General features: G+C 47.6%; 1 protein-coding gene across 1 annotated transcript in view; it reads right to left on the reverse strand.

Annotated features, from left to right (window-relative positions):
- FREM2 (FRAS1 related extracellular matrix 2) overlaps window positions 1-5,413 on the reverse strand; it is a gene marked incomplete at its 5' end in the record, with an annotated part of 139,680 nt that extends 134,267 nt beyond the window's left edge. The window contains one exon of the mRNA XM_080929574.1: window positions 277-5,413. Coding sequence (XP_080785700.1) covers window positions 277-5,413 — 5,137 coding nt within the window. The remainder of the gene's footprint in view (window positions 1-276) is intronic.
- Window positions 5,414-10,872: the final 5,459 nt, after the last annotated feature.

The raw sequence follows: 10,872 nt of genomic DNA on the forward strand, positions 1-10,872 counted from the left end.
CTCTGTCATAAACCCTCAAATTCTTGTCCTGCCTCATCAGCATATCTTGCCACAGTTACAGTACCTTTCTATTCCCTCTGACAGCAAAATGGAGGCGTTTCCCCAGAACAGTGGGTATCTGTGATCTCCTCCCCTCTTCCTCTCTCTTTCTCTCCTCTCTCCCTTGTCCCTTTAACTCAGTCCTGGTGCTCGACTTATAAGGCTTAGGGACTTGCTCATTCTCAAGAAATAGAGCCTGGCAGGGCTTTGGTTGTGAGGAGGAGGAGCAGAACATACCTTGGGTAAACTGTGTGACACTGTGGTTTCCTTGGCCCAAGTTGAAAAGGTAGCCATGTTGGGGAGTTTCTGTCACAATGAACCTAAGAGAAAAATGCAGGCTGTCTCTGTCTTCCACTTTCAGTATTTTGTTTGTGATCATGAATCCCAAATGGCCAGTGACCAGAGTACGAAGTGTAGAAGCTCCTTTGTTCACCACAATTTGGGGGACACTATTGTCAACAGGTAACACTTGGATTTTCATCACTTGAGGTCTCCTAGTCTCAAATACCGTATCAGGAAAAACGTAGAAGTCCGAGTGGGTGCCGTCAGTAACCGTGAAGGAGAAGCTGTCTTCGGTGGATTCTGTGCCGTCGTGTTTGTAGCTGATTAAGTTTTCATTCAAGTCTTGCTTGGTGAAAACCATGACAGATCTGGTATTGTTGAAGAGGAGGTGACCGTGAACAGGGACCTGTGTGATAATAAACTTTAGGAGCCTGTCAGGGGTATCTCTGTCCTCCACAGTGAGTTCAAAGGGGGTGATTAGCTTACTTTCACTTTCGCTGACCACTAAGTTATGGACGGTGACCACAGGCTTTTTGTTGTCTACGTCGCTGATTGAGATCCGGAAAGTTCGGAAGACAGGATTCCGGCCATCGGTGACCTGAAACTCGAAACTGTCCATCTTGACCTCATCCTCAGCTGTGTGTATGTAGTAGATTTTGTTTCCGGCCAGTTGGAGCTGAGTGAAAGAAGTGATGGGCAGTCCTCTGCGATCCGTGCACTCCAAGTGACCTCTCATCGGAGCCCTGGTAATGGTGAAAACTAAGTTTTCATCCGGACTGTTCAAGTCGCTGGTGCTGAGCAGGTCGGTTGTCAGAGTGACTTTGCCACCTTCTTTCAAGGACACACCCTTACTTACCACATCGGGAAAGACAATGTCAACACTTCCAATAGACACGTAAAAGTAACGATCTATAAGAGCATTTGTTCCGTCTGTCACATCAAATTTAATTAGGTCTCGAATGCCCTCTTGCCCAAAGTGCACATATTGAATTAAGTTCCTGTCCACTTCATCCTGTGTAAAATTCATACCTAGCGTGATATTTTCAAAGACACCTAGAGGTTTACGTCTCTGTAACAAGCCATGCCCTGGTCCATAACGAATAATATAAACCAGAGATTTGTCATCAGAGTCTAAATCGGTTGCCATTAGGATTTTGTTATTGATAACTTTGGTTTCCCCAACTTCTATCTCTAGCCCATTATTGATGGTCATTCTGGGCGTCTCATCATCAACAGGGATGACCACGATGACAGCCATCTTCTCCACAGAGTGCTTGCCATCTGTCAGCTTTATGACAAAACTGTCCTCTTGTGTCTCAGAGTCATCATGCTCATAAATAATGCTGGAACTCTCTATAATCTGGTCCAGGGTGAAGCTTTCAACCAACACTGTACCATTGATCAGCTGGTTCATGATATGACCGTGAGTCGGAAACCTGGTAATGGTGAATGTTAAATCATCCCGAGGAATGTCGGCATCGGCAGCATTGAGGATGGGCGTGTCGACCACCAGGCTCATGCCCTCCATCACCATGAACTCCCTCATGAAAATTTCTGGCTGCTCGTCATTGGTAGGAATGATTACAATGGGGAAAATCTGTCTCTCAGAAAAGTTAATGCCATCAGAGCAACGGAATATAAAGCGGTCTTCGACGGGTTCCACTCCTCTGTGGACACTCTGGACATAGTTGATGTGTCCTTGTCTGAGATCCTTCAGCGTGAAGGCACTTATGGCAACCCCAGCTCTTGATTTCTCTGAGCCTGGCGCTGGAGAAATGTTCTCTACGTAGCCTGAGGTTGGCTGAATGACTATTGTGCACAAGAGGTCATCCTTCAAGGAGTCTGAGTCTTCAGCATTTAGGTGAGTCAGGCTTATCAAACCCTTGTCCCCTTCCAGCACGACAAACTGCTCACCAATAAAAACTTCAGGAGCTTGGCTGTCCACAGGGAGGATGGTCACCCACACAGTCACGCCTTGGATGATACTGCTACCAATTCTCCATTCTTGAGACTTAGCTGACAGACTCAGGTTAAAAGAGTCTGCTTTGGGGAACAGGCCAATCTCACCACTGGTGTGAGCATAGACCACAGAGCCCTCCAGGATGTCCCTCTGGGTGAACTGCTCAGCTGGAGCTCCATTGACCAGAATTTCCCCATATAAAGGTGGACCTTCCAACAGGAAAGTCAACATCAAGTTGTCAGTATCTTGATACGTCCCCTTAATGATACTGGCAGTGACTTCGGTAGCCCCATTCTCCAAGACATCTAGATAGGATTCCAGAGTGCCAGCAGGAAGGACTGACGGTCCACCGTCACGGTCCACCGGTCGAACGTTCACTCTGAGAGTGATTGGCACCACATGGTATCTGTCGCTGACCTCCAGGGAGCAGCTGTCAGTCAAAGCTTCATCCCCGTTATTCAGATAGGAAATCCTGCCCTGTTTTATGTCCTCTAAGTGGAACTGTCCCCCTACATTCAGTGGCCGTCCAGATATTTGCATGTGGCCATGTTTGGGGGCCTGTGTGAGAGTGAACGAGATGTGGGCTACATCCGTGTCAACATCACTCACATGTAGCTCAGTCTCACGAAGGACGTGGTGGCCCTTCTCCTCAACAGTGAAGCCGGTGTTGACAATCTCCGGGGGCTGGTTATCCACAGGCTGCAGGTAAAGGGTGAAGGTACCAGGAGCCACATTCCCAGCTCGATCCTCTACCTGAAACTGGAACTGGGCCACTCGGGCTGCCACTCCCAACTCCTGCCCTGGGGGCCTGTAAGAAATTTTATGGTGATTGACCTGGGCTTGGGTAAAATGGGTCGCCACAACTGAGGGATTATCGGTGAAGACCAAAGTGCCCAGTGGAGCCGGCGAGTGGTTCTCATCTGTATCCGTAGGGGGCTGGGTCACTGTGTAGCGTAGCTCTCGGTCACCAGTGTCCAGGTCCGTGTAGTGCAGCCACCTTTTCCTTAGTGGTGTGAGCTGGGACTCTTGCACCACCATCCGAAGGGGGCAGCCACTGCCCAGCTCTGGAGGGAGACGGTCCACAGGATGAATGCGTATGACAAACCTCTGGATCCCAGACCGATTAGGAGGGTCATGATTGTCTTGGACTCTAAACAGGAACTGGTCCATCACTGGCCGGGGGCTGTGGGGCCCCGAGTGCCTGTAGAAGAGCTTCCCCTCTGTTATATCCTGTTGCCGCCACTCTGTCACCGTCCGCTCATAGAATGACTCTTGTTTCTGCCACAGACCCTGCTCGTCCCGGGGAGCATGAGTCTGGCGCAGAAGCAGGTGCCCGGAGCTTGAGAAGGGCGGCTCCAGTACAAAAAGCAGCTGAGGGTCATCTGAATCCATATCAGTGGCACTCAGAGTCAAGGGGGGGATTGGCACAGTCTCACCCTCCGCCACTGTCAGTCCAGTGTTGGCGTTCAGGACAGGCGGCTGGTCATCCACAGGCACTAACGTGATAGGGAACAGGAACTGGACCTGGTGGCGTCCTCCACCATCCGACATGCGCAGCACCAAGTTGTCACTCAGTGAACCGTCCCTGTCATCATGCTGGTAGACAACCTGGCCAGCTGCCAGCTCAGCCACTGTGAAGGTCTTTCCGGCAGAGTCACTACTGGGAGAACCCAGGATAACAAGGTGGCCATGCCGGAGTCCAGCCACCACCTCCAGGCTCACAGTTTCTAGGTCATCTTCGTCACTGATGACCAAGTTCTGGGGTCCACTGCCTACAGGACCTGTGAGCGGCCGAGACTGACCCTCGTAGAGAATAAGGCCAGTGTTTCGTGTGACCACCGGAGCCAGTGTATTCATGGGTTTCACCACCACCATAAAGGCAAAAGGGTCTGAGGCTGCTCCTTCGGGGTCCACTACCTCCAGCTCTAGTTCAAACAGACGCTCCTGATCGGAGTCTTCGGAGGGAGGCTGATAGGCAATCTTCAGCAGGCGCAAATCCCGCTGTGTGAAGGAGGACAGAGGCAGGCTTCTGTCATCGGTGCTCACCAAGTAGCCCTGCCCAGGCTGGAAGGCGGAGGTGAGGTTGAAAATCAAAAGATCTGGGTTGGATTCAGCGTCCTCTGCTGCCAGCATGTCGGGAGTAAGAGCAGTCAGTACAAACTGGTCCACCTCCATCATCATCATGGCCACGAAACTGGGCTTGGGTGCAGTGTTCTCCGCTCCTCCCCGGATCCTCACAAGCACCTGGAAGTGCTCACGCTTTAAAGCAGGGCTGCCCACTGGAGCCCCTCGCAAATGTAGCTCCACCACCATAGGCAGCCAGTCCCTGTTAGGTGAGCGACTAGGGGCCGTGTGGCGGTAGCGCACGCCCAGCTCCTGGAATGCTTTGCAGTCCATCAAAATGGTCTCGGAGGTCCCGCTCTCTCCTGTCCCTCCCGGGACGTGTGGGTAGTGAAGGAGTTCTCCATAACGAGGCAAAGCGCTCAAACCTAACAAGATGCCCACGCGGCACTCCTCGGTCTCAGGCTGGTAGGTGAACTCTAAGCTCCGAGCGTCCAGGGCATTGCTGGTTCCTAGCAGTTCTTCCACGACCAGGGGTAAATTCCGAGTCACAACCTCCAGCTGGGTGAAAACCACTTCCACCTCTAGTGCCAAAGGCAGGACTATCGCCCCTCCTGGAGCATCGTAGCGCAGCTGCAGCCGGACGCGGTCGCGGGAAGGGCTGCGAGCACCTAGGTGAGAGTAGCGCACCTCACCCGGGCCATAGTCGCACGCAAAACGCTTGGGACTCAAGCGGCCCGGCCGCTGGGCCAGCGCGTCGTTGTCTAACACAGTCACTGTGCAACGGTCTCCTGGCTGCACCTGCAGCACCAAGTCACGCAACGGGTCCAGCCAGACTTCTCGACCGAAGGGCACACGGAGCCCGCGGTTCGCCACTACTATAGCTTCCTCTGTAGGGACCCCCGAAGTCCCGGAGAGACCCAGGGACAGAAGTGCTGCACCGGGGGCAGCAGCCTGTGTGGGGACGCGGCTTACCAGTGACAGGAGCAGCAGCAGCAGCAGCCTGGAGGACTGTGTGAGTATCTGCTGGAAGCTGGAGAACTTGGCTGTCCTGCACGCGCGGGTGGCCATCCCGGGAGTCCTTGTGGTACGCAGGTTGCGGGCGCTCGAATTCCGACAGTTCACCCGGCAAGTTTGCAAAGCTAGTCTTTGCAGGCTCCTAGAGAGCCCGATGGGAAGGGCCGGGGACTCCGCGCGGCGCCTGCGGGGGCCTCCCAGTGGCGGGGCTGGACCAGGAGGATGGCCAAGTGCGCCGCGCGGTCCCGCCTTGGAGCCGCAACCCAAGGTACTAAACACTTCTAGTGTGTCCCGGGCGTGAAGCAGACAGGAGAGTCCCTACCTCCCAGGTCCCGGGACCTTACTCTTTGAGGGAAATCTCTCCCTTTGCACCCCCTAACTCCAGTTCTCCCAGGGGGCCAATCGCTGATCACTGGAGGAGGCCCTGAGTCCAGGGTTGGGTAGTGACTGCTGTCAATCAGCTCCCAGGCGGGGAAACTGCGCAGAGCAGCTCTGAGAGAGGTGCAACAGGTTGGTTGGAATGGAGGGGCGCCCAGAGCTGCCCTGGAACTGCGGCTCAGCCACCAGCCTGCGCAGATCTGCGGGGACTCACGTCTTCAGGTCTAATGATTAATGCATCTCAGTCCCCTTCCCTGGTCATTGAAACCTCTCCCAGGATGTCCACTTCTTGCGGAAACTTCCAAAGCGCGGGTGGGAGTGGAGAACAAAGTTAAACATCTTGCTGTCTGAGTTTGAAAAGAAACCCAGGGCAGTTTGGGAAGGTGCTGGCGATTTTCAAACGGACAGGGGATTAAAAGCCAGACCTACCTAGTTAGAGCAGGTTGCAATCCTCACCACCATCACCACCACAGCTCCCACCCCCACCCCCCGGCCTCGTTGATTTTTCCTTATTTTACGAAACGAACACTGTCCGGAGGATTGGTGGGATTTTATCAAGCTCCTCCTTTGCAACCAAAGTTCACAGATTTAAAGAGAAAAAAAAAAGCATTTGGGGTGTGTGAGAAATGCAATCTGATCAGAATGGCCAGCCTCCTACCAGAGAAGTTCCAGAGATACAGCCCCAGGCTGTCCTAAGCTACAGCCAGCTAGATAGCTGTCCCTGCAGACGCTCTGTTTACCTCGCAGTATTTAGACGAAGTATGAGCTAAACCCAGTTGTCAGCGACACTTTTTTTTTTCACACTGAGGGAACTGATAAATACCTGGAGGGCGAAGAAGAGTTTAGATAAACCGTTCAGCTAGCCCAGATTGAAACCCCAGCCTGAGCGCTTCCTGCCCCCTTGTGTTGGTTGGTCAGGTTTCATCGGTATGCAGATTCCCCTTAAAGCCTTTTCTTCTCCCTTCCCTGCACCTAAACCCCCTCACGTTCAAAACCCAGTCGTTTTCAACAGGTTTCCGGGCAGTGCTCCTTGTCATGTAGAAATATTTTCCCCGATAATGCAAAAGGGGCTATGAAACAACGACATGGGACAATGACCGTCTAGTCCTTTTTGTCTTCAATAAAACACCGCATTTGGGAAACAGGGTGTGTTAAAAAATCCTTGTAAATTTCAGTCTAAAATAAGCCGTAAGATTCAAGTGTGGTTTTAGAAAGAAATGAACAATCATTTTAACCCTTCCTGCAGTCAGTTTACCAGCCTCTACCTTAGAAGTCTGGCTCGTGTCTGATGTACTTAAACGTGTCCCAAGCCAGACCAATAATTTCATTGCTAGATTTTGCTGGCAAATGTCTGATTCTATTCTAAGAAGCCCACTGGCCTCGGAGGATCAGATGTGGAAGGTTCTAAGACTTTTCAGAAAAAAGCATGGCATTTATGCAAACAAAATGGTGAAATGTAGTTCAGTAGGAGTTCCTCTGTGTTCTGTTCTTTGTACTTTTGGGGAATCTTCAACTCCTACTTACACGGCACAGTTTATTACAAAAATAGAAAGGACACAGCCAGTACTTAAAACACATGAGAAAATTCCCATCCAATTCCTGGCCAGTTTCCAGTTATCTTTGATTTAATAATTTTATGATTTATCACATTGATTTATGGAGTTCAAATGGCCAAGACATGAGAACTTCTCATTTTCTGTTTGCAAGGTCACAGGAAGATGTTGAATGGGGTAGACAGTCAGTTTCAGAATAAAGGTCTTTTTGTGTCATGTTCTAAATCCTACTTAGTAAAAAAGAAGTCAAATGGATGCCAAGTGTCCTTACCCAGCCCAGTGTGTGTGTGTGTGTGTTTGTGTGTGTGCTCATGTGTATGTGTGGCTGTGTGTCCCCATGTGTGTGTGTATTCATGTGTATGTGTGACTGTGTGTACTCGTGTGTGTGTGTGTGTGTGTGTGTGTGTGTGTGTGTGTGTGTGACTGTGTGTGTATGTGTATGTTCTGGCCTGACTGAAAGCCACAGCCTGACCTCTGATGGTTCCCAGTGCCTCCAGCTTTTACTTTTCTTCCTTTTAAAGTCCAACAATGTTTGATTTGCCAGCAGTGATAAGATCAGTATTTGAAGTATGGTCAGATGCCTGAAGGGTAGTGTTCAATATTTTGTTTAGTGCTAAGAAAATACAAGTTTATTTTTAAGTGACCTAAGGAAATCAATAAAATGGACTTTTTATTTTTGGGGGGACTTTTAGTTTTAGCCTTTCTTAACTGAAGTGATGAAATAGTTCTTTGGAAACGTTTTTTAAATTAAAAATTTTAGTTTACCTTTTTTAACAAACAGCTAGCAATGTAGAGTTGTTTAATTATCTTTTGTATGGATGATCACTGCTGGAAATGGTAATATATTTGTTGGAGAGAAACTACTCTTGGTGTTTTGAATAGCAGTTCAACATTAAAAAAGATCTGCTTAAGTTAGCAGGAAAAGTTAAGGAAAATGTTCTTTATCTTAAAAGTGATGAAATGACTTAGCAGATTTGTTTTTTCTTGACTCTAGGTTTAATTCTTTAGCTCTGATTTCCACGTCCAAACAAAATATTCCTTAGGAGGCATTCTTAATCTTTTTTTCACTCCTTAGAAAATCCATACAAAAAGTCTCTTCAAAACAACAGACTTGTGATTGCTGAAACCTGAAAGATTTCCGGCCTAAGGTCAAGCATCTAAGAATGGATTTCCTGACATAAAGGAGGTATTTAAGATGAAGGCAAGATAGTCAGCTGGAAATACAAAGCTGGGCTGGGGCTAAAGGAGCTGCTGATTAAATCTGAATATTTTACCTTTCATTAGAGCTTGCTTCACTCTTCCTATGTTTTCTATTGGATCCTGAGACTCTAATAGCCTCAGAAGCACTTCAGAAATGTGCACACCCTCCTTAAGGATTCACAGTTGATTGACTTCAGGTTCCTTGCCAGCAAAGCCCAAACCTGCAAATGCGTTAAGTCCTTGAATATAATCTATGCACAACCTTCCATATATTTACATAAACTACTATGTGGTTTATTCATGGTACCAAAGATGATATAAATGTGTAGACAGATGTGCTATTTTGTTCAGAGGACAAACACCTTAGGAAGCCCATCTGTGCACATGTTCATCCTACACACAAAGACTTTCCAGATACAGTCAGTCAGTGGCTTGTTGGATGAATAGATATGGAAGCCATGGATATAAGGGGCTGCGCCTGAGACAAAAGAATGAGCTCTGTGCAAAGCACTCGCTAGTTCGCAATGGATTTTTATTTTTCAGCAGTTTCAAAAGCTTGGCTTTCCTGAAAACATAAAATTGGTTTGCTTCAGAGAAGCAGGAATGGAGGGCAAACAGGATTGGACCGATTAATCTGGGGGCTCCTTTCCCCCAGCTAAGGAGGCTGCCTCAGCTGGCCTTCGGTTTCCCAACCTAGGTCTCAGATGTAAAACGAAGAACTCTGCCCTTAAAGTTAAATCTGTTTCTATTCTGATCCTGCAGATTTATGAACAACCTACTAGTTTGTACCCATTCCTTATTTTTTATTGTAACATAATTTAATTTTCTGTGCATGAATGTTTTGTTTGCATGAAGGTCTATGTTGCACATATGTGCCTTATGCCCAAGGTGGTCAGATTCCATGGAACTGGAATTAAAGATGCTCGTGAGCCTCTGGTGCACTTGGAATCATGTTACTGTTGTGAAAGGGTCTTAGCACAGTTTGCAAGTTGCTCATTCATTGCTTATATTGAGATACATTCTTTCCCTAAGACTCACATAATAATGTCTACACTTCTTTACCATGTTTTTAAATTAAAATAACCGAGACAGATTTCACAACATCTTTTTAAGGTATTCAAACAGATCTTTCAGTTTTCTTATGATCAATCAGCAGAAGTTGGCTTTGGCAGTATTGGGAAGGATGTTTTAGATACTGGCTCATTCCCGTAATTTACTGATAATAATAGAAAGATACATAACCAAAGGCTAAGAAAAACAGTAGCAAGATGCTATTTGAGGCTAACATGGTCGCCATTGCTGGCACTGGTCCTTATAGGTGACAAAGTCTAGCTTCAACGTGAATCAACCACACTAAAGCTGTTACACCTTCTGTCTAGGGGCGTGGAATATCCCTACTAACCAAACTGTTGCTCTGTTCCTGCCCCTGAAAATGCAAAGGTCTAGACATAACTGGATGGTTCAAACTTAAGACCTAAACCACACAGGCATAGGGAGGTGAGCCTCTAGCCTCTTTGGTTTCCTGATGCTGAATAACTTTCTTTAGCACACAGTCTACAGTCCTGCCATAGGGATTTCTTAAGTAGTGGACAGAGGCTGTCATCTAGAAAAACCAAACACGGCCCTGCTTGTTGTAACAGGGTGGATATCAACTACATGCCTTTATATTTTGTATCTGAGAAAACCGGCCTAGGCTACAGTAATTTTTCTTTTCAAGTTTGCACAATTATTGTCTAAATTAAAGTTAAATAATTTAGATTAAATGGAATTAAGTAAAATTAATTAGCACTAAAATCATCTAATTACACCCGAGTTTCCTTATCTGAAATGCCTGGGTCTAGGAGTGTTTTAGATTTTAACAAATTTTTCCAGATTGTGGAATATATTGTTTATATATAGTGGCAAAAGCATATAATGAGAAATGTTAGGGATGAGGTACACACAAAGAACAAAATTCATTTATGCACTGTGTGCATTTTATATACATGAGCTGGAAGAAATGTTAGGGATGAGGTACACACAAAGAACAAAATTCATTTATGCACTGTGTGCATTTTATATACATGAGCTGGAAGAAATGTTAATGCGCCAGCATTTTGATGGTGATCCATCACCTGAGGTTAGGTAGAATTTTCTTTTTCACTTTACGTCCCACTCACTCCCTTCCTTCCAGTCATCCCTCTCACAATCCTTCCCGTGTCCCCCTTCCCTTCTGAGTGGGTGGAATCTCTCCTGGGTATCCCCACCCGGTCCAGGCACATCAAGTCTCTACAAGGCCAGGCACTTACTCTTCCACTGAGGCAGCTTAGCTGGAAGAACATATCCCAGGTCAGATGTAGGATTTTCTACACGTGACATTCTTTCAGAGTTTACAAACATTTG

Source organism: Micromys minutus (genome assembly GCF_963924665.1).
Source record: "Micromys minutus genome assembly, chromosome: 15".
In the NCBI taxonomy this organism is placed as follows: Eukaryota; Metazoa; Chordata; class Mammalia; order Rodentia; family Muridae; genus Micromys; species Micromys minutus.